The sequence below is a fragment of the Primulina tabacum genome, chromosome 16, assembly GCF_025594145.1.
Source record: "Primulina tabacum isolate GXHZ01 chromosome 16, ASM2559414v2, whole genome shotgun sequence".
NCBI lineage: Eukaryota > Viridiplantae > Streptophyta > Magnoliopsida > Lamiales > Gesneriaceae > Primulina > Primulina tabacum.
The window spans coordinates 68,509-92,770 of record NC_134565.1 but is presented as its reverse complement, the minus strand read 5'-3'; the positions used below and the strand labels follow the sequence as shown (position 1 = coordinate 92,770).

The 24,262-nt window shown below is 34.5% G+C and overlaps 3 protein-coding genes and 1 long non-coding RNA gene across 5 annotated transcripts; 2 read left to right on the top strand and 2 right to left on the bottom strand.

Annotated features, from left to right (window-relative positions):
* Positions 1-17: 17 nt before the first annotated feature.
* LOC142529354 (gibberellin 3-beta-dioxygenase 1-like) lies at positions 18-1,531 on the top strand. Its single transcript, XM_075634864.1, has 2 exons — positions 18-529; positions 916-1,531. The coding sequence occupies exons 1-2, from the start codon at positions 39-41 to the stop codon at positions 1,529-1,531; spliced, it is 1,107 nt and encodes a 368-aa protein (XP_075490979.1). The 5' UTR covers positions 18-38.
* A 6,881-nt stretch (positions 1,532-8,412) lies between these two features.
* Positions 8,413-12,546, bottom strand: LOC142529386 (uncharacterized). Its single transcript, XM_075634915.1, has 8 exons — positions 12,419-12,546; positions 11,805-12,307; positions 11,584-11,719; positions 11,270-11,351; positions 10,250-10,425; positions 9,463-9,600; positions 9,200-9,342; positions 8,413-8,872 (listed from the first exon to the last, which is right to left on the bottom strand). Exons 2-8 carry the CDS (start codon positions 11,920-11,922, stop codon positions 8,622-8,624), a joined length of 1,044 nt encoding a protein of 347 aa, XP_075491030.1. The 5' UTR covers positions 11,923-12,307; positions 12,419-12,546; the 3' UTR covers positions 8,413-8,621.
* A 484-nt stretch (positions 12,547-13,030) lies between these two features.
* LOC142530182 (uncharacterized) lies at positions 13,031-17,565 on the top strand. 2 transcript variants are annotated; one of them, XR_012816053.1, is made up of 4 exons: positions 13,031-13,343; positions 14,634-14,728; positions 16,386-16,643; positions 17,272-17,565. It is a non-coding gene; the product is annotated as an uncharacterized LOC142530182 (long non-coding RNA). The 2 variants fall into 2 exon arrangements; XR_012816054.1 differs by lacking the exon at positions 16,386-16,643 and having other exon boundaries at positions 13,033-13,343; positions 14,634-14,858.
* Positions 17,566-17,909: 344 nt separating this feature from the next.
* LOC142529331 (cytochrome c1-2, heme protein, mitochondrial-like) lies at positions 17,910-23,518 on the bottom strand. Its single transcript, XM_075634846.1, has 8 exons — positions 23,401-23,518; positions 23,147-23,232; positions 20,063-20,286; positions 19,491-19,770; positions 19,333-19,404; positions 18,925-19,041; positions 18,781-18,846; positions 17,910-18,320 (listed from the first exon to the last, which is right to left on the bottom strand). Exons 1-8 carry the CDS (start codon positions 23,405-23,407, stop codon positions 18,204-18,206), a joined length of 969 nt encoding a protein of 322 aa, XP_075490961.1. The 5' UTR covers positions 23,408-23,518; the 3' UTR covers positions 17,910-18,203.
* Positions 23,519-24,262: the final 744 nt, after the last annotated feature.

Genomic DNA, 24,262 nt, shown 5'->3' with positions numbered 1-24,262 from the left:
TACAAACAATTCGACTTTCCAACGCAAAGAAATTAACTATGCCTTCTAAAGAACTAGCGGATGTATTTAGCACACACTCCCTCAATCTTCACCACAAAATCGTGGACTTCAACTCGTTCAACGAACTACCCGACTCCCATGCATGGAAATCCCAAGGCCTCGACCGGTACCCTACCTACGGAGGTGGTACGTTTGATTCTGAGGCAGTCCCGGTCATCGACCTAAACGACGAAAATGCTACGGAACTCATCGGCCATGCATGCAAGAGATGGGGTGTGTTCCAAGTTATAAACCACGATATTTCAAAGAATTTGCTCGATGTAGTTGAAATGGAGGGAAAAAAGCTTTTCTCTTTGCCGATGTATCAGAAGCTTAAGGCTGAGCGACTCCCCAATGGCGTATCGGGATACGGGGTGGTGCGTATTTCTTGTTTCTTTCCCAAGTGTATGTGGTCTGAAGGGTTCACCATTTCTGGCTCAACGGTTGAACATGCGCGCCGACTTTGGCCAAACGACTATCACAATTTTTGGTATGTATAATTTGATTGCACATAATGTACTTTTATATACTGTACTTATGTTGTGTGTGGGAAGAACCATGCACGTACAAGTTGTTTAGAAATAAGCTGCTTTCTGCAATTGAAGAAGATAGAGAGGAAGAAAAGAGTTCAAAATATATTTGAGCACAACAAGGATTGATGAAGTTAAGACTGTATTTTGATTAACTTTATTTTTGTGATTTATCTGGTTCAAGAAAATTGTCTGTGTTCTTTTTTTTTTTTTTCCCCTAACTTTTTCTAAATTGGATTGAGGAAAATAAGTAAAAACCGGATCAACAACTTCGGCGCCTTGTTTTTACAATCTTCTTTGTTATCTATATTCCGTTTTATTAATCGTATTTCTCAAAATTTTCCAGTGATACACTAGAACAATGCAAAAAAGAGATGAAAAACCTAGCACATCGGCTTATGTGGCTTATGCTTGGGTCGTTGGACATAACCCAAGAGGAAGTCAAATGGGCCAACCCAAAAGGAGAGGTGGAAGGAGGAACCGACGTCTTACAGTTGAACTCCTACCCGGCATGCCCGGATCCAGACCGTGCCATGGGGTTGGCGGCCCACACCGACTCCACCATCCTTAGCATTATCCACCAAAGCAACACAAGCGGCTTACAAATGATCCGGGAGGGTGGCTCGAATTGGATCACGGTACCACCCCACCCGGGAGCCCTCGTGATCCATGTAGGCGACCTCATGCACATTCTTTCAAACGGTTTGTACCCGAGCGTGCTCCATCGGGCTGTCGTGAACCGGACCCAGCATCGGTTATCGGTAGCCTATTTGTTTGGGCCCCCGTTAAGTGTCAAAGTCAGCCCACTTAAGAAGCTAGTTGATAAATGCCACCCCCAACTTTACAGGCCCATTACTTGGAGCGAGTATCTTGGCATTAAGTCTAGGCTTTTCGACAAGGCCCTTGCGTCTTTGCGGCTGATGAGTTCACCCTCATCGTCTATTTACCGATGTCAACGTTAATGATCATTACTGATTAATGTGCAAATCAGATATTTTGTGCTAAATATTATTTGAATTTTGTTCTACATGAAATCTTATCCAAGTCAAATAAGAAGACAATAAAAAATGACTAATAAATATTCTTGCAAAAAATATATATGACACGAAGAAAGCAAGTATGGATTAGATGAGTAGGTCTGTTGTGAGACGGTCTCACGAATCTTTATATGTGATACGGGTCAACACTACCGATATTCGCAATAAAAAGTAATATTCTTAGCATAAAAAGTAATATTTTTTTTATGGATGACCTAAATATGATATCTGTCTCACAAAATACAACTCGTGAGACCGTCTCACACAAGTTTTTTCCTTGATTAGATTGACCAACATTTGTCGTTTTCTTTTCTATGATCATTATATGATTCAATTCTTCTGTAGATTCCATTAGCTCTTCTAGCTAACAGAATAGCTTCTGGCGTTATCGTAACGATACCGGTGTAAATTTTGAACCTTGCTTAAAGTATTGGCACTAGGGGATAGTTAAGAAACTAAGATATCCTTGTATATGTTAGGATCAAAGTTTTCCATGATTTCTATTGCATTTTATTAAAAAAGTATCAAAACTATTTGTCGATGTACACACGTTACGTGTGTAGCATAATATACAAATATATATTATGTATGACATATACGTAATATATTTATATTTTTAAAGTATTTGGATATAAATGATGTTTAACATTAAAGAGCAAATATCAAAACATTATACTTTAACCACAAATTGTGTGACATTAAAGAATCAAATTATTAGTTCCATTAATGAAAAAGCAGTGCTGATTTAACAAATTATCCAAATACATTATACTAAACTAGTAAACAAGCACAGACGATGCGTCTGTAGTATAATACATGAATATTGTCGTTTTTAGAAAAGAAAAATAGGCAAATGAATAAGATTAAATTTTCAAACATGAGCACATTAAAAAAAATGAGAATAAAAGAACTATAACGTATATCGAATTGAAGTTGACGAATTTTGACGTTAGTGAGAAGTAACAACCCTTAGTGAAGTAAAATTTAAAAGAAAATATCTTTTTGACATTTCTGTTCATAAATTGTTAGTTAGAAATAATTATTTTCAAGATCATATATGAAATTTGACATTGATATAATCAAGTCGGACCAAAATATGCTAAAATTTTATAATATAGTAAATATATTAAATATATATTGAAGGACCATCAATCAATCCCAAGTGGCCCAAATAAAAGGAGCCCATTTAATCAGCCCAAACAAACGCTGATTTATATTTACAGTGTAAGAGAGAGATCTAAACTGTATAGCACGATGGTGGCTTCATCGAGCTCATGGATGCACGCGCGACCAACATATTTGAACCACAGCTTATTACTTTTCCAATTCTAACCTAAAATTGCATGTGAATTGCTTTTGATTATTTTCAAATTGGGCAGGAAGTGCATATTATATTCAAGTCCAACACTTGAATTTTCACAAGTATTGAGTTAAGAGAAGTGATAGAATTTGAACGCTCATCAGTACTATTATGAGCGTCATCTCTCTTTTTCCTTCTTTTTGTTTTGGGATAATGTTCAAGTTCCTTCTCTGCAGAGTTTTGACTATCCGGCCATGCAAATTTTCCATTAAATTATCTGGACATTTGTAGCTAGCTATATGCTCAAACTCTCAAGGCCAAGGGATTAATTATATTTTATGCATTTTTCAGGATATTTTTCATACAATTTCAGGGTATCCATGTTTTCTTGGTATATTTATGCTGATTATGTCCGGAGCCGTTGAGAGAGTCGAATTCCAATGTATGTTTAATCTTTTATTGTGGTGTCAAACTCATGCATCGACGGAAATGAGCGTTTTGAAGAGATGTATTTGAATCGTTTTACCATTAATAAAATACAAGAACCAGTGGGAGCTGAGATTCACCTACATGTAGATGATTTACCACCTCAATTTGTTATCCGAAGTAAGATTTTTGCCATTGCTAAGGAAATTTTTTCCAGAAGATCCCTGGTCCTGTGTGATTTATGTTTTTGATTTTACCTAGGATTTACCTAGGATTTGTTGCTGTTAAGAAACTAGTATGGTTCAAACCAACGGTGGCATCATTAAAAGCTTGCGTTTTTGCTTTTCAAGGTCTGAAATTTGTTTCTGGCTGTAGCAGCATATAGTTGAGTTGCAGTACGAGGCTATCTATTCCTCATGTCATAATTCTCAATGAAGGCTTTAGATTGAAATACATTACTTTTTTAACTTATTAATGATTACTGCGGAATCTTCTAAACACGAACCATCTCTCAGTGTTATTTTCTGTGAGGCTTGAGAAATATTGGAAGAAAATGATTTTCTTTTCCTTGATTGTTTTATCTATTGAATCACACTGTATATATATACAGAGAAATTGCAAAGTGCTATATTTAGACAGAAGAATAAATAAAGAAAAGTCTTAATTATGGTTGAGATTTTTGACAGCACTAATTCTTCCATTAATTTTTCATTGATGCTTCCAGAATTTGAGTCACGGCTGATGTGTCTAATCCCTTCTGATTGTGGAGTTTCCTTAACAAGGCTGTCGCCATATATGGATTCATTGTGGCTATAATTCTTCAAACGAAGCTGGAGATCGTGTACCTTCTTCACGGATTTATGAACCAGAGTCCCTTAGAGCAGGTTATGCCATATTTGCATCTGGAATAATTGTCGGTTTTGCAAACCTTGTTTGTGGGTGAGACTCTCACACTCCTCCTATGCCTCATATCGTGGGCAGTTAATAGACTTGACACTTTGTTTTAAAAGAGTACTTTCCTCCAATTTCTTTATATCCACATGTTCTTTTTGGGCTTTTGCAAAGGCAATGTGTCGGAATCATAGGAAGCAGCAGCTGTGCATTATCTGACGCCAAAAACTCGCCCCTTTTTGTTAAAATCCTTGTTATCGAGATATTTGGCAATGCGCTTATCATGTCGGCTCAAGCAACATGACCATCTAAGGCATGACTTCTTTTTCCTCACTTTACTCTTCACTAGTGTTGTGTGTTAATCATGTTTTACAAAAAAAAAAATTCATTTGTAAGCGATGAAAACTTGAGGGAAAAACGAGAAAACAAAAATTCTGTGGTTATAATAAAACATTCGGTTCTGCTTGTAATTTACTTGGGTTGGATAAGTTTTACCCACGCAGGATTTCCCAGCTTGTTTGATCTGTGTGTTTTTGTGTGTGTATGATTTGTTTTATTTGTGTTTCTTAGACTGCAAGATAACATTGTCCGAAGAAATAATTTGTATTTGATCCTCGGGATCGACCACGGTTCTGTTTGGGATCTCATTAGTTCAATTTCATTTTGATTGTTCGAAGCAATTAGAGTTGAAATTTATTATTTTAAATTTTAATAGTCAAGAAAAAATAACCACATAACTCGTGTAGTAGTAATAAAATTTATTAAATTCAAGAAGTTAACGGTTAATTTTTTTACGAGAACAAAAAAACAAAATAGGGGTTTAATTTAATTTATAAAAATCGAGTAGTTAATGTATATTAAATTTTTTTTACGTATATTTCCAAAAGTATAACATTAAATTGTAATTTTAATTGAAAGGAAAAATAATTTTTAGTTTTCGAAATATAATTTATTCATTAAAATAATATTTTTCTTAAATTATCTTTTAATATTGAATAAAATAATTAATTATGATTCTTGTCTTTTTAGATATGTGATAGTTATAATAAAGATTTTATGATATTGTATCACTGTTTAAAAAGAGTTTATTTTTAATAAAACTCTTGTTTTTATGTAAGATTCTTTTGAAGATAATTCATAGCAGAAAAAGGGGTTATAAATAAGAGAAATCAGCTGGAAAAAATGCTTTTACGGTTGACTTTCGTTTTCACTTTTGGCTTTTGGTTGTTGCGTACTTTTTGTACGCCTTGAACTTCAGAGAAAAATAATTCAAAAAGACGTTGCTGGTTCGAAGAGTGTTGTTTTACGTGTTGCCGTGATCGATGGAGATATATGCAGACAACATATGTGAAAGTGTTGACTGAAAATCGTGTTTTTGTTATATTATATTATTCTGCTGCGTATGTTACAATATTTGAGACAATATTTAAATATGATACACACAATTTTATATATTTTATGTAAACAGAATATTCCTCTACACTAGTTATAATTTTTTGATTGGTTTTGGATTTGGATCTAAATTGCAAATATTTAGGTTTTTGTTTTTGTGAGATTATTTTGGTTTATATTCATAGTTTATAAGGGAATCGGGGCTGTGTCTTGGACATACCTTTCAATAAAAACTCTGGTCCTATCCTTGTGAGCTATATAATATAAAAATAATTTCATTTGTTAGTTTCTATCTCTATTAAAGCATCAATCAAGCTTTTGATATTAAAAAAAAAAAAAACATTTATCTGGTAGTGCAAATTTACTCGTTGGTCTTTATGGTAACACTCGTATCCAGAAAATTCGCAAGTCTTGGCAATATTGCGGTAAAGCGCATTGAACCAGAAACTCAATGATTTCTACTTAACTGGTCAGCTCGTCCGGGTAAATCATTGGAGACGTGGTTTGGGAAGAATGATAACCTCTCCTTAGCTTATGATTGCTTCTCAAACAAGCGAGGTAAATGGCCTTGGAAACCACTACTCAATCGAGCTTTCATTTTACCGAAGCATAGATTCACACTATGGATGATGGCTCATACGAAGCTACTGACAAGAGATCGATTGCCATTTGTTGTGGATAAGTCATGCGCCCTATGCAACGAAGAAGCTGAATCAATCAATCATCTTTTCTTCTTATGCAAGTTTTCAAGTGCAGTGTGGGGTGAAATACGAAATTGGTTGGGTATGATGAAGATGATGCGCTCACCAGCAACTGTCCTAAAAGCTTTCAGAACTTGTTATCGTGAGAACTCAACTATATATCGGATGCGTTTATCATCGCTAGCGGCTACAGTTTATTGCATTTGGACTTCCCGCAACAGGATGATTTTTGATGATGAAAAGCCGAAGGTGGAGGCTTTAGTGCATGGGATTAAAATTATTGTTTTGCGTTGTATTCCTACGTCGGTAGATGTGTTTCATTGTGTAGAGTAATTGCTTGGGCTATTTTTTTTATTTCGCATTCATCATGTCGATGAATGTCTTTCTTGTACTTGAATTTTTTACCCACTGTTTTTAATGAATTAATTTCGTTAAAAAAAAAAAAGAGCATGATGAGGAGGAAGCCACTAAATTGAAGGCTTCGCTCCTCCCCCAATTGTTAGAACTCCTTGGATCCATTGGAACTTGAGGTCTTCGTGCAATAGCGAGCGACTTCCTTCCTCAATAATGCCGCTATCATGCACGAAGTGAAGCTGAAGCCAGTAATGTATAGAAAGCCTACACTACAACCATTTTAAGAATTTGATATTGAAGCACATGTCGTAGGATCAAGATCCTTTGCTGTGGGTAACCCACAGTAGAGGGTGCTGTCTATTAAATTTTTTTATTTTTTTTAAATTGATATTTTTATATTTTAATTATTTCAAAATCAAAATTATATTTTTTATATTAAAATACGTGACTAATATTCCAATTTAAATTTACAATTTTATTTTTGGTTAAAAATATATATTGTGGGGGTAAAATGATGTCTTTCTTATTACTTTTTTTTTTAATAATTTTTTCAACTCTTTTTTTGAAAAAATGTTAATAAAAATTTAATTTTTGTGTTACAAATATGTGATTCCAAACAAACAAGAAAAAAACGACGGTACATTCAATTTTTTTTAATATTATAGTTTTTTTTTAAAAAAAATATTTTCTCCTTTTTTATCTGGTTAATTTTTATTTAAAAGTTAAAATTTTATTAATCACATATTTGTAACAAAAATAAAATTAACGTCTAAATACAAGAAATATATATGTGTGTGTGTATATATATATATATATATATATATTAGGGATATAAGAAATAATCAAATTAAAAAAATTTACAAAAAATTTAAAAGTTTGAACATATTGAATAATTAAAAATAATACCAACAAATTGACATGATATAAAAAGAAAATTATCTTATATAATTTTTTATTATTCGAACACTTGGTCTTTTTTTAATTTTTTTTTACATTTTTTATTTGAAAATTGGATTATTTCTTAAATCTCTAACAAAGAAAAAAAAATTTGTATTTAAAACTTTAAAAAGTAATGTGAAAAATTAACAATACAAAAAAGGACAAAATAGTTTTTTAAAAGAATTAGAATATAAAAAAGTCAACAAGATTATTATTTTTGTTACAAATATATAATTAATAAAATTTTAACTTCTAAATAAAAATTTAACAAGATAAAAAAAAGAGAAAATATTTTTTAAAAAAAGAACTATAATATAAAAAAAATTTGAATATACCATTATTTTTTCTTGTTCGTTCGGAATCACATATTTATAACAAAAAAATTATATTTTTATTAACATTTTTTAAAAAAAAGAGTTGAAAAAATTATAAAAGAAAAAGTAATAAGAGAGACGTCATTTTACTCCACAATATATATTTGTAACAAAAAATAAAATTATAATTTTAAATTGGATTATTAATCACATATTTTAATATAAAAAATATAATTTTAATTTTAAAATAATTTAAAATATAAAAATATCAATTTAAAAAAAAAATTAATAGATAGCACCGGACCCTTTGCTGTGATTGCCCAGAGGATCTTAATCCCATGTCGTATTACTGAAAATATTTCTCCACACGACTGTCTTCGTTAATTAAAGTAAAAGAAAAGAGGTTTAGTCAAAATGTGAATTTCATATAGACAAAAAAAAAAATAGATGAATGACCCAAGCATGATGAATTTCATATAGACAAAAAAGAAATCTGTAAATTTTATTTATTTTAGTCACGCTCATATACATATGTGTGTGTGTGTGTGTGTTGCGCGGGGGAGGGTGCGTGAAAGTTGGCCAAAGATGTCTAAAAGCTTTTATCAATTGAAGCCCACTCTTTACAACCTCCAAACAAGCAAACAACCATAAGATGAGACATGCAAACACTGAGATGCACACAAAAAAGTACATATAAACTACTCAGCATCCAGGGTGTTTTCATCGGTAGTGTTGTTCTCGCTTGCATCCCTTTTCTCTTCTTTGGCAATATGTGCATTCTCAAACTGGCGAGCAAGCTCGTCGTCTACAGGAATATCTTTCTCATTGTCACCCAATGGACAAGTCTGCCATATTCTGATGGTACCATCTTCAGATCCAGAGGCATAAGATTCACCTTCAGGAGAGAAACGCACACAATGAACTGGACCATGGTGTCCCTTGTTGCATCCTGTGTGCCACGAGATTTAGAAAACGTTGCTTCCATACAAAGACAAATGAAATCTGTGCTCAAAAAATGAATAAATAGAATATGTATAATTCATCTAATCATATCCCCCAAAGGGGAAAAATGAACAAGGGGATAAAAAGAAACTTGAGAAATGAATGGAAATTTAGACATTTGGAAAGGGCATGAAAAGGAACATGGACAGGGCATGAAAAGGAACATGGACCCCAGAAGTAAATAAGAAATCCTATCATAAAAGTAAATGAAGTACTAATTTTTATATTTTAGCAATAGACAATTTTTAAATAACTCATAATAACAAGTACTCACCAACTTCTGCTCCTGTGTGAAAATCGAAAACATGAATCCACATGTCTTCTCCACCTACGATGAACTTGTTGTTACCATACTTTGGTTCCAATGAAGCCGATTCTACAATGCAGGGCATATTGTAGCTCTTTACCAATCCAAAGCTGGTAAAAGAAAAATATTGGATCATTGGTAACAAAACCACTCGGTGTAAATGAATCGGTCAAATTGGAACAAAATAAGATCGACGTATCCAAGAAGTAGGGAGAAAATGAGAGACATACTGATTTGCATCCCAAAACCTAACTGTTGACCCGTCTGCAGTTGTTATATAGCGGCCATCTTGACTCACTTCAGCGCTGGTTACCGAGGACTTGGTTTCAAGTGTTCGAACAATCGCACCAGTTCTCACATCCCATAACCTAGTGTTATTATCAAATAAGAAAGAATTGGATTTAACTGACAACAATAAATTACCAGCCTGACGCATATTCAAAGACAAAAGGATTCAGATGATTTTTGTAATGATGAAAAATCTAATGTCTTAGATAACTGCAATCATAATTATTAACGAATGATATGATTGTTAAACACATTGAAGCAAAAAGGAGACAGCAGCAGTTCTCATCCCGTTTAATTCCGAGCTAGTTATAGAGCGCACTTATTTTACAATCATTTTACATACTAAAGAAGACAGGATCACCTTCAACATTTGGAGATTTTGAAAACGTAATTATAACTCAGTTACAAGACACAATGTGCATCAAGACTAGGGAAATGACCAGCACAGTAAAAAGGAACATGAAGATTTAAGTTTTAAACCTACGACTGTAAGACACTGATGAAAGTGAGCTTTGTCAGGGAGGGGGGTCGTTTGGTTGATTGGTGTTAACACAAGTACTATCACCTGCAAGTAGATTTATATTAGATATCTAACCTGGAATGCATGAACACTACAAACTCTAACAGGAAATACACCGTCTTCATATTTATAGCGGAAATAAATTCAACAGGATGGAGAGATCTGAGCAAACAAAAAAAGAAAAGGAATCTGATAGGATTATCACGTACCTCACCCCTCCAACATCAGTACAGGAACCTAGGATCGTTTGATCACTGTGGAGCCAAGAAAGAGTCCTGACAGAACCAGGAGATTTTTCGATTTCCCGTGGAAGTCCATCAGGCCGATTTAGATCAAATATGCGAAGAGTTTTTTCCATCCCTCCAGTTAGCAAATGGCATGTATCCTTCAAATCAATCAAATCAAACTTGGTATAAATAAACAGAAATGCCATTCTACAACAACCGCCACACAGCACAGTAAATTCTAACGAGGCCCTAAGAAATTCAATGGAAACCTAATACCTGGCCAAATCATATCAATTCTTCATTCTGTGAGTCAAAAATCTACCTATGTTGCAAACTGTGAAGCGAGTGTTTTCAACTGATAAATGGATAAAGAATTGGAGATTAAAACTAAACAGTAAAGCATTTGTCCTGGAGTTGTGGTATATGACCAAGACAAAACAATGAAAATGTACAAAAGAACAAGGAAGAAGAACTCTTTTACAAATCACTTTGATAGACCAAAAAAAATTAAATTAAATTAAAATAAATAGCTCAAATCGTTGAAGTGAGCAACCAATCTCTCATAAAGTCACGTCAAAATTATATTTCTTGACACAGAAAATGAAACCTGCTGTATAGTTAGTAGCAAATATAAAATTTAGAAACGTAAATCTTTTAAATTTGAAGCCAGGTATATTCCCCAACCAATGTCTTCAACCAGTTTAATACAAATTGGCAAACTAAAAATCTCCATATGCAAAGAGGAAATTTTTACCACATAAGTTTGGACAACAAATGCAATTTAATATGCTAAATAAGAGACGTCTATATTGATTGTAAGAGTCTTTACGCAAATCAGCCTGGGTCTACTGTAATCAAACTTTAGAGCAGCAAGTAAAGTTGTTCTAATCTTTTTAGTGATCAAGTTAGATACAAAAAATAGAAAAGAATTTACACAAGAATCACTAAAACTATGAATAGATAAAAGATTAACAGAGATATTTGAAAATACATCTGGTGTACCTCTGAGAAGGCACAAGCACGAACAATGTGCTTGTGCTCAAATGAATGCAATTCATTCCCAGTTAATGCATCCCATAATTTCCTACAGTCAACAAGAAAACAAAACCAACTCACATGTTAATAAAGTTAAATATTTCAGAATATATCTCTATTAGCTCTGTGTTTACTGCAAATAATTACTTTAATTCAATTAGATAATAAGATTTATGAGACCCTGAGTATAGAAAAGTTCCTAATTAATATTTAAACGAGGATGCTTATTATGAAAACCCTAGATAATCTAAAGAGATGAATCTTCACGACTTGACACGTACGCAGAAAAATCAGCTGACGCAGAGGCAGCATGCAAAGCATTTTTATCCAAGCAACAACTCCACACTGCACCTTTATGACCTTGAAAGGTGCCAATCCAATCTCCAGTCTCTCCATTCCTTAACATCGGAGTCGAGTCTGGAAAAAGCCACCATGCTCATGAAACTTGGTAAAATAAAGACCTGTTTACAGTAATAATAATCAAACACGTGTAAAACCTTACCCTTGCTCGCGCTAACAAGGAAGAAACCATCAGGTGTTATGGGGCTGTAGAACACATCAACCACTGGTCGCGAATGCCCGTGGCAAACCAGTGGAGCTACAACCTTCTTCTTATCCATATTCAACTAACTTATATGCAAGTACAAAAGCAGACTTTCTTTCCCAAATATCAATAACAAGAAACACTAGCCCTTGATCCCACTTTACAGGCCTCAAAACACAAAAATGGCTTAACTTTGACAATTGAAACAAAAAAAAAGCACAATTGCCAGGTAAAAATTACCATATATTCAGATTACAACACGAAACTTATTCTAAATTCGGTGCAACGATTCGAATAATACTCTAAACGCAGTAAAGTATCAAAACCTCTTCAGTAGAAACTAGAATCTACAAGCGTACAACGTATAAAGTATATTGGCGGTGGTACACAGGTGGGAAACCCTAATCTTTCGGATAATTCCAAAAATCTTGCAATTCTCCGCAGATCCACACCTCCTAACCCTGAAAATATAAAAATTAACAATTAATTTAGCATAAAAATAAGAATAATTCAGGAAAAAGTACGTAGAAAGAACTGAGTAATGGAAATGAGAAATCCCACGCAAACGTAACTGGACTATAGGGCTAGGCGCAAGAATAAAGTCGGACATCCCGTTCTTATTTATAGCCTATAGGAATAAAATTTAACGTTTATTCCTCAGTTCCCTCAAACTTTTTTATATTTCAATTTTTTACCCTCCTTCTCTATTATAGTCAGATCATCCAAATACTTTGTAGTTCATAATATCAATGTCTCCGATCGGAGTAATGCTCCTGAGTTAAAAAAATATATAATTATAACAAACTTCTCCTACTAAAGAAAACACGAATAAATCATTATTCATATTGTTGAATTAGATCAAGTAAACGAGGATTAAATTAAATATGTATAAAACTTCAAAACAGAAATTCATTTGATATCAATGTCTCAAGTCGGAGTAATGCTTTTGAGTTAAAAAAAAATATAATTATAACAAACTTCTCTGACTAAACAAAACACGAATAAATCATTATTCATATTGTTGAATTATATCAAGTAAATGAGGATTAAATTAAATAGGTATAAAACTTCAAAACCGAAAAAAAAATACCTCTGCTATTATTATGTCAGAAAATATTAGTATATTTGAGTTCTTTTACTATGAATTTCTTTGGGGTAAAAAGAGGGAAATATTAAAAATTAGGGGCATGTCGGTAATTAACTGAAGGGCAAAGGAAGAAATCTGAGAACCTGTTTACCTTCAAGAAAAATGAAGGCCAAGTTCCTTCCTTTCCGATCCCAACATTTTCCAACATTAAATGGCGACGGCGGCGATAGATTCTCGGCCGGCGGATAAATCTAAGGTGAGCCTCCAGCAAGGCGTTAGTGGCCCTGGTGGCGGTGAGGCGCTTCGGCAGTAATATCAGCAACGTATACAGGATATGCAGGTCCTGGTTCGGCAGAAAGGCCACGATCTCCAGCGCCTGGAAGCGCAGCGCAACGACCTTATTTCCCGAGGTTTTCCTTTGCTGAATTCGATGAAGACTTGTGCTTTAATTGTTCTGCTTGTCGGTAACACCCTATAAGCTGGAAAGAAATTTTATTTACTTCATATAAACTTGTGAATTTATGCAATTATCACTCGGTTGTGATTTATAGTTTTAGTTATTTTATACGTGAATTGTTGAGTCTTCCGGGCATTATCTTGTTAATATTGTTTCATAGAGAAGGTGATTTTGTTTAGCTGAGTCTATTTACCTCAGTTTTATGCACATTGAGTAGTCTACTAGAATGTCCACAGGTCCCATCCCATGTTGATATGGGGCGGTGGTAAGTGAAGCATTTCTTTAGGTATGGGGCTATGGGCCATGTCAACGAGGAATATGGAAGATCTTCAAATAAAATTAAGAAGGAGTCGGATTAAATAAGTATTCATCTCAAGCTGGAATTTTGAAATGAACGGAAATTTCAACACTTTCCTTAAGTCTTAACTCATGAATGGAAGAGGTATTCATCTCATACTGTAATATTGAATACTGAGATAGTAATAAATCCATTGGTGTAAGCTTTTTTTTAATTTCATTTTAGCCTGTATATATGTCTCTACGAGTAAATTATTGTGTCTATATATTTGTTAATTGGTAGTTGCCATATTGTTCTTCATGTACTGAGTTGATGTTGAATCAAAGACATGGAATCCATATAATATGGATAAAATAAGATTATGAGACAGATCTGTCACATTTTTTGGTGCCAATTCCTTGATGTTCAGTGCGATCACTGAAGAAAGAGTTGCAGCTCCAACTTTTAAGTCTGGTTTCCTTTTTGCATCGTTGTTCATCCTAAAGGCATTCACATTTCTCATGGAATAGCCTGTCAAAAATGGCGTACAACTTTGTACCTTGATGAATCTGGAAATTGCCATACCCACTCTTTCTTTCTTATTCTTTTTTTGTTTCTTTGAGGCAGTTTTAGTTTCAGAGATCTTTTCTCAAAGGTTTTGTTTTCAACCCAAATTTATATAGTTTATTTCAAAATGGTAGGGGAGAGGCCATTGAACGCCTCTCGTTATGACACTTGAGGTTGAAGGGGGTAATCTATTTGTTACCTTTATGAAGGATAGAAGATGGCTAACTATTTCTGTTTCAGTTATTAATGTTGTTCATGTCCCCTGTTCCGATAAGTTTTGGTCTTGCGGATAGCTATTTCACAAGATTCAAATTTAGTTATAAAGCAATGCCATATATTATCTTCTTTATTTGCCAACAGGATATTATATTCTGTCTTTTTGTTCAATTTTATGTCTAGGTTAATCCCGAGGGGAAGTATGTTGTTGACATTGACAAGAGCATTGACATTACTAAGATTACACCATCAGCAAGGGTTGCTTTGCGTAATGATAGGTATGTGCTGCACTTGATTTTGCCAAGTAAAGTTGATCCAATGGTGAACCTTGTGAAAGTTAAAAAGGTTCCAGACTCTACTTATGACATGATCGGTGGTCTTGACCAGCAAATTAAACACATAAAAGAGGTCCATGTTTTGGAGTGTTCTTTTGTGTTGTGGATATGCTTACGTGTGTTTTCACATTACTAGTATCTTGCTTTGGTTGACTTTTTGTTGATTGCATTTCTAAGTTCCAAAATGACTTCGAGTTTGAATCACTCAATATCAAAAATTGGCTCAAAATGATGTTAAATACGAAAAGTTTATATGATTCTCCAATTCAAGGTTCAAAAAAGAGAGGAATAAAAAAAAGATTTATCATGGCTTGTAATGTGGCTATTTTCCAAAGAAAAAACTCAGACTCGAACTTGGTTCACTAGGGGTAAATGAATCAGGTAGGTTCAAAAAAGGGCATTCATGATGCGAAAGAAAATGGTTTGAACCTAATGCCCTTATTATTTGTTTATGCCTCTGATTCATAACAAGATGTTAACAAAGACATGCATAACAATGCAAGTTCTAGAAAAATCAACAACGCTTGACCAACACACAATCAAAAGAACAGAGCATTATAGATTGATTGCTCATAGACTCAAAGCTCGCCAAAAAAAAATGATATGTGTGTTGTATCCCATACACGTGTCATTTCAACACATCATCAAGAGCAATTACCCATAAATGCAGTTGAAATAATGCAAAATCAGTTGCATGCAAAGAAAATCAGTTTTTTTTATAGACTCGCAACAGAAGCCTTCGGGATTCAAATTAGAGAGAAGACGAATGAATACTAGATGCTTTATGGATCAAACAACTTCACTTTGCCTTACTTTTCAACCATTTTTTTTGTTTTATTTTATTTTTGAATAAACATGCACAAAATTTGGAAGTTAGAAATCAAAACTAGAATTAAATCTATCTACCCCTTCCCTCACCTATGTGTGACAATGTCCTCAGTGGCACACAAAATAGATGCTGAACTCAGACAATAAAAATGCAAGAAAAGTTGGAGAACTCCCCTGACAATTGTTGGGCATCATAGAGCAGTTCTATCTACTACTGCGATGGAGAAATGTTGGTTCGTGCCTGTAAAATGCCAACTGATTTTGTTCCATTCGGGTCAACCGCTGCGTGATCTCGTCAAGTTCCACGTCAAAACGTCTGCGAAGGGGTGTGGCAAATGTGTGTGATGGAGGTTCGCGTGAGTCCAAAGGCTCATCTGAGTCATAGTTGGGCTGGCTGGATAGTGCCATTGCTGGACCTGGTGGACAAAAAGAGAAAACTCTATGTACCTGTTCTATTAGTTTCATATTTTCTAAACAATGCAAGTCTAAAGGTTGCATAGAACAAGCGACATGAAGATCATTATCATTGAGATTAAACAAATTTAGGTTAACGGCAAGCGCAATGATCAAAGAACCAAGAATCAAATTACGTTTATGAGCTCCCACACCAGTGAATTGGGAAACCAACCAATAGCCAAAATTTACCTTCATTCGAGTTTGCATACACCACAGAAGAAAAATTCAACTTTCGTTAACACACATGCAGAATACTTTCGACCCGAAAAAATAAAAGCAAAGAACTTATGATATATTTCCATGTTGGATTATGTAGGCAGTGATCTTTGGATTTACTTGGGTCGTAGTTCTTTGTGTGGATGTTACTCGATAGAGAGCAATGAGATTAAATTTATCATGAAAATCACACGCCTTATTCAAATACTCATCAGTTTTTGCAAAGTCATCTCGTGAGTTGCATTGAATAGTGCGTGTGATTTTGAAGATACACTCGAGAAAAATGAATATCATGCGAGGGATTGATCTGAAGAAGATTGCTGAGAAAATGAATGGTGCATCTGGTGCAGAACTTGAGGTATTTCATATTTTTTGTAAACTTTAGTCAACAGCCACAATATTATAAAAGATATGTATTTACTGGCAATGCATCTTGTTCCTGTCCATTGTCATTTTTTCCGATAACAATCAGGTCATACACCTATGCTTTCTAGCAATTATTGGTCTCAGGTTTAGTTCAATATGCATTATTTCTTACTTGAAGGGAATCTTGGAATGAGTTTTATTTTGGGGTATAATGTTTCTCAGTAATTACTAAACTGAATTATGTATAAGGGATGAGTAGATCCAGTAGGTTATGTCTATCATTTGCTTTTGGCCGAGGCCAAATCATGTGGAAAGCGACAAGTATTTGATGAGTACCCGTCAAGTTGTTACATATCTAAATAGAACAGTGCTAAAACATAGACTCATGGGTATAACTTAGCTGCACTTCTTGATATTTGCTGATCTATATAGAGACCCCGTGAACCTCTCTGTTGAGCCAAATGAATTTTAGAAAATATTTGCGACTTGAAATCATCGAAATTAGAATTCAAAGCATGACCCTGGTTTTTTACTGCCATAATGTTGTTTTAATTGTCACCGACGCCTATCAGTGATCTATGGTTGCCCTCATTTATGCAAGTACCGATGTTGTTTGGCAGGCTGTTTGCACCGAAGCTGGGATGTTTGCTTTGAGAAAGAGGAGGGTCCATGTAACTCAAGATGACTTTGAAATGGCTGTTGCCAAGGTCATGAAGAAAAATGTCTTTGAGGAAGCTTTGGAAGTAAATTGTATGTTTATCACCACTCGAATTCGACCAACTGCTGTTCGGCATGTTACTTTTCTGCTCCAAAGCTCGATTTGAGCTTACAAATTTTTTTGATTGATATATTAATCAGCTCAAACTATATATTTATTTCGCAAATTATAATGAATCTTTTCACCATTTATGACACTCTATTTCCTCAACCGTTTTTTCCTTTGCAAACTATTAAAGACTGATTTAAAAAAAAATGGCTCAAGCTTTCCGTAGTACAAAAGGAGAAAGCCTTAAATTTAAATGTTTTCATCATGATTTTCACCAAAATATAAATTCCATGTGAACATAATATAAGGAAATCACCCTCACTAGCCTTTCTTTGTTCGATAGATTTGTTGGATCTGGACCTGATAAGTGATAACATAGATCCCCTAATATTTCAATTTTGGCGCAGAGCAGTGAGCACATTAATACAAAAGGTAAAATAACTAGTGCGTTATAAAATTATTAGTACTTTGTTTTGTGATCGATCTCTGTCGTAAGGGGGAATAAAAGATACTCCAACGAAGTGAGTGATACAAATTACATACAAGTCACGGCACAAATAATTTTGACCCTTGCTCAATGGTAATGATATTTCAGTGCCGTAACCTAAGGATTATATACTATATTTCTTGAAATAAGTAACATAGTAATTAGCAAAAACTCGCGAACCTTCTACAAGACGAAGCACATCCGAGTACTGAACATTATTTATATATATAGATACACACACAAACGTGTAATCGAAGGCGAAATACATCTCAGGACTTTTAACGAAGATATTAAGTGTTTCAGTTGACAACATCAAGGACCAGCTTCCGGGACTTAAAAACCGACCATTTCAAGCGTCTTTGGTAGCCTGCTTGGAGAAGTGCAAGCGACAAAACAAATATCCATTTGAAACCCATCTGTCCAAATTCCGAAAGAGAGAGGTTTAGGCTCAAGTGCAGTGATCTATCTACCACAATAAGCTATGTAGGAAAAACAGTTTTCCACACCAAACTTGAGTTATCAAGAAGATTGTGCAAATGGGAAAAGATATATAAAACATAAATGATGCATGAATAAAATTCATCTCGAATTAAGACATCAAAACCATAACGTTTACAGTAGTCATGACAACTATTTGCATTGTTATATGCATATACCCATTGGATAATTCCAAAACTCTTTATAACAATTCGGTATTCATAGCATTCCTTTACGTAAGATTTGTTTTATCCCCAAACCCCCCCCCCCCCCCCCCACCCAATCGATTTGACAAATTTTCCTACCACATATATTACTAGAACTGCAGTGATTACAGGAACAGATTTAAATAAAAATTTGTGACTGAGACAGAGAGACCGGGGAGAGAGAGAGGCATACCAGTTTTCGTTCTTCCATTTCTGGTTCAGCAGCCCATGACAAAAAGGTCACAACATCTTTTCCCATCTGCGACGTGAGGAGACAACAAGTTGCTTATGCATTTGATACAACACAATTGATTTAAAAATATAAAGACCATGTCACCTGTGCTTCAGTTGCAGGGGTACCATCTTCATACTCAATAGCACCATCATTAAGCATTTTAGGCATCGCAATTGCTCCACCAGGGAAGTAAGGATTATAGTAAAGGCCCTCGCGGATCTGCTATTTACTCGCAGATTCAAGGCAACAATTAACTTTGTCAGAAAGGAAATACATGGATCATAGCTTAAGTTATATTTTAACTTGTTAGACCAAAGCAACATGGAATGCGCGAAAAAAAGAAAAAGAGAGAACAAAAATGAAAAGAAAAATGTGTGAAAGTCAAAGTTGAGCTAATGTAAGAGAACATGTGGGCATGACAGGGTTTCAAGTATCGCAGTACAGATGTTACAGACTAGCTCACTTCTAGCACATCCAAGGGACAAACAGATGGCAAAGCGCATAAATTACCGTTACACCAGCGGGAGGATCACGGTACCCTGTTAGAAGCGCAAAAACATAATTCTGGCCATTGTGGCGGGCCTGATGTAAGTAAATCAGGATTAGATGGTTTACTTTTAAAATAAACTAAAAAAAAAAATCCAAATCTTGCAAAATCATGATACTGCCTTGGTGATAAGACTTAAATCTGGTGGATATGCTCCTCCGTTTGCAAATCTTGCAGCCTGTTCATTAGTATAAGGTTCAGGAAAGCGGTCACTCAGCTTCCCTGGCCGAGTAAACATCTCACCCTCATCATTTGGGCCATCAACAACTTCAATCTCTGCTGCCATAGCTTTAATTTCTTCCTCAGTGTAAGCCACACCAACAAGATCACGGTAATAAATAAGTGACATAGAGTGGCATGATGCACAAACTTGTTGGTAGACCTGGTGACCACGGCGAATACTGCTCACACAAATTAAAATTTCATTGCCAAGACAAGGAACTAATTCCTGATAAAACAACAAGGGCTTTTGATATTAATCAAACGATAGGATTAAGTATTAACATATCCTTGGTAACATAAAATGCTCGTGGAAAAGAAATTTAATGTTATTGGCGCCATAGTGCTAGTTTTTCTCCAAATTCAATCAGCGTGGTTAGAAAAGAAATGCTTGAACCCTAACTTTGTGTCAAAAAGAAATCCATATCTAAAGTTTCTCAAATTCGAAAAATGTGTAATGATGAATTTACTTACGATGCATGGTCATATGAACTAAGGATGCCTTTATGAGGCCAGGGATAGCTAGCAGACTCCAACCCATGCTCAGCCTCATCAGAAGCGTAAGCTACTGTTGCACAACTCAGAAGCCCTGAGGCTCCCAATCCATAAATTGCAAATGATTTGAAGAACTTTGAGCCAGCAAATTCAAATCCACCCTCACCATGTTTTGGAAGAAATGTTGGTAACAATGGAACAGCCTGCACAATAAACTAAAAATGTCACTAAATAAAGAATAAAACCTCTATTCAGAAAAATTTTACAACTTTCCCTTCATCTAAAACATGTGATTTAAGGAACTTGAAGATTCATTGGAGTGACAGGAGTTCCATGGGCAAGCAGAATAGAAAGCTTCCTATTCATTGAATAACTATTAAAATTTCAGGTGTGATTAAAAAATTGTATATCATCTTCGTAACATGTGCCGAATTGTTGATTACAGCTTGCTAATGTAGCAGTTAGGAGAAGGGAGAAGGTAGGAACATTTCTAGTTTTCAACCTAGAAATTCATGCTAACAGCTCAAAAGTAGCGAGAAGTGAACAACAAAAATAAAGCTACAGGACATCTAAGCTTTTCTAAGTTCGCGTGACGTCTTATCCATATTTCCATAATGTAACCAAATAACTAACTGATATTATAAAACCACTATTTCATAATCTGGACGGAACCAGAATTTTCTCATAGGGAATGTAAACTAAAGCTTAAAGCTCGAAACATTTGAGGCCTGGCGAAGGAGAAACTGTATTTTGTCAATATATTAACAGAGAAAAATAATATTCTCCTTAGTTTAGCAACTTACTTTTGTATATTTTTGAATTATTCTCTTTAAATCTTTGTATATAGTAGTTTTAAAAGATAACTCCAACAACTCTTGTAACGTCCGAAAAACCAACCTACGTAAACCACATGCATGCAAATTATATTAATTGTTCTATTTAATTGATTTTAAATGCTTGCATGATATTTATTATATGATTAAAGGTATGATTGCATGATTGAATGATAATATGACATGATTACATAAAATTTAAGGATTTTACCCGAATATTCGACAATAGGCAGGGGAAAGAAGATCGGGGACGACCAAGACAAGAATATTTATTTTTCATTAAATATTGACAAGGCTTCCTAATATGATTAAAAATGATTTAATTTTCTTAAAAATGTTGGATTAGAATTGTTTTATGAGTTGAGCTCGATTTTTCTCGTGAAGCCGGTTTTGGGCAAACAAGGAATTTTAAAAGATCAAAAATATTATTTTTGGGAAACTAATTTTATAAACTTTTACGTTTAAATTAAATAAGTGTTATTGGGCTCGATTTCATTATTTAAAGTAGGCCCAATTGCTCTTAAGCTTGCAAGCCCAAAACTAAAGCCCATTAGCTTGTTAATTAAATTATAAATATGCTACCAGTTCTTTCAAAACACCATTCTTCAGCCTTTTATCAGCCGAAATACACCTTCACACACACCACAAATTTTGAAATTTAGGGAAGGAAGAAAAGCTTGGGTTCTTCGTCGTCCGGTCGTCCAACGTCGCACCCTCGCCAACGATCGTCTATTTGAACGTTATAAACACAAAGGTACGTTCTTAAACTCTTTAAACATCATACAAATCATAATATGTGTGTTTAATTGATTATGCATGAAAAAATATAGGTGTTCGAGTATTTTACGGTATGATACATATTTTCAACGTTTTTACGATTTTACACTTGTTTTAAAAACGTTTTTGAATCCAATGAGTACGCTGCCAACGTAGGTTGTTATATGAATGAATTATGGTAAAAACATGACAATTTTAAAGGAAAAATTAGGCTGGAACCGTGGGATTCAGGAGAGGAGAGAAGCCATGAGTTGTTGGGTTTTGCTTGATTCATATGGCTCGGCTAGGGTGCATGGGGCGAAGGGGCTCGGCCAGGTCTTGAGGAGGGCTCGTATGGGATGTGGTTAGGTCCTGGGAAGGGTCCTAGCAAGGCTAGAACTCGCGCAGCAGGGTTGGGAAGAGTCCTCGTTTGATAGGACACTTCCCGTAGGGTGATCTTGGTTGGCCGAGAGCTTTCAGAGGGAAGCTTGAGAGAGGGCCGGGCAAGGTGGTCTGGAAGGTGTCTTAGGATGGTCCGGTGAGGGTTAGGAAGGGCTGGGCTCAGGGGTGTGGCTCGGTTTGGTGAGAACTCGTGGAAAGCGTGAGAGAGCATGGACGCGCGCTGCTGCTGTCTTCACATGCAGGTGGCTTGCAGCTCGGTTTGTGGCTGGGCTAGGTGGTCTGATCGGTACCCTAGGATGGTTCAGAGAGGGGTAGGAAGGGACAGGGCTCGTGGTGGCTCGAGCAAGAGCCCACGCGAAGGAGACCCACACACGCAAGGGGGCGCGCAGGCTGCTGGCTGTTGCAGGTGGCTCGCTACTTGGATCTAACTTGAGAGGGCATAACAGAGAATAAAATATTCTCTTTAGTTTTAGCAACTTACTTTTGAATATTTTTAAATTATTCTTTCTATATCCTCGTATACAGTAGTTCTAAAAAGATAAATACAACAACTCTGGTTTATAGGAATAGTAACAAACTTCTGTTTCTCGTGACATGAATATATACAAAATCTTGATCAATTAATGAAAAATAGAAATGATAAACCACAAAAATCTATCGTGTAACACATAAAAATACTAATACTTAAAAGAAAATTTGACAATGAATGGAAGAGCGGTCGCGATGCCTACCACCCTTCGTTACTGCTCCTGTGCCAAGACTTAAAGTGCAGATTCATGTGTAGTTGAAATTAATGCTTCTTGCTTGAGAATACTAGTTAAGCCAACAACAGAAAATGTTCAATCAAACCAAATTTTTGACGGAAAATTAAAAATGATAATTGAAGTCAATTGCTTAGGACCAAGATTTTGCCTGCAGTACCTCTACCAGTCAACAACACAATACTACATCCATAAATTAGAGTAGAAGCTGGATGACTAGATCAGCAATCCTTTTTCACATCCATGCCAATCACTTCTCTAAATATCATATGCCAGTACAACAGAAAACAGAACTTTAAGCCTTAAAATACCTTGAAATCAACGGTTGTAAGAGGAACATCACTCACCACACTCCTGCGCGTGAATTGCGCCAAAAATTTACTGATACACCCAAATCCTGATACATTCAGAACCAAAAAAAGGTAAAGAAAATCCCGCGACTACGATTACTCTATCCTTGTCAAAGCTATCATAATTAACACAAAATCGTAAAAAAATATCCAATAAAATTATATACATGAGAGACAGCGAAATTGAGGAATTGATGAGGAGAGAAAAAGCTTACTCATCATCTTCTGCTTTCTTCTTCCACAGTGAAGCAGATGGACTTTAATAATAGTAAATCATCTCACAGTACAGCGTGTTCAATTTAGACTTTGATAACTTTTAAAGATATTTTTAAATGGCAGATTTTTATGAATTTGATAGATTTTATTGGCTTATACAGAATCTCATATATCATATAGATTTTTTTGCAACATTTTTATAGATTTTTGTGGATTTTTTTTATAGAATTTTATAAATTTTATACTTAATTATAACATATTATGAACTAATAATTAATTGACATATATAACATATTCAGTTTGAAATATTTTTTCGATATTTATATTAATAAGTAAATTTACTTATTTAAAAATTTAATCATTTAATCCTTACATATATATATACGTGGGTTTGTATGCATGTTTGTAAATTTTTAAAATAAATCAATTGATTAATCTGTAACATTGTTTTTGAATTGATAATATAAATGTGAAAAAATATTATTTATCATTATGTGGATATAATTTTGTATAAAAATATCATAGCTTACACATTAATTGAAACTGCTAAAAAGAATTTAAAAAATCATAGTTGTTGACAGGCTATTCAAATATTAAGAATTAAGCGGTATTTTTTGGATCATCTTTTATTATTATTGAATATTACATTAATTTGTATAAATCATAAATTAAAAATCACAAAATCAAATCTAGAATTTAAAATTTCTTATGATATTAAAATAAAAAATTATTAAATGAAAAATCAGCCAAAAATGAAAAATTTGATAAGAAAAGATGAAAATATAGAGATACATTTTGAAAATTTAAGAGAATGATAGAGATAGATGAGAGGAAATAAGATAAGAAGTGATTTGATGTGAA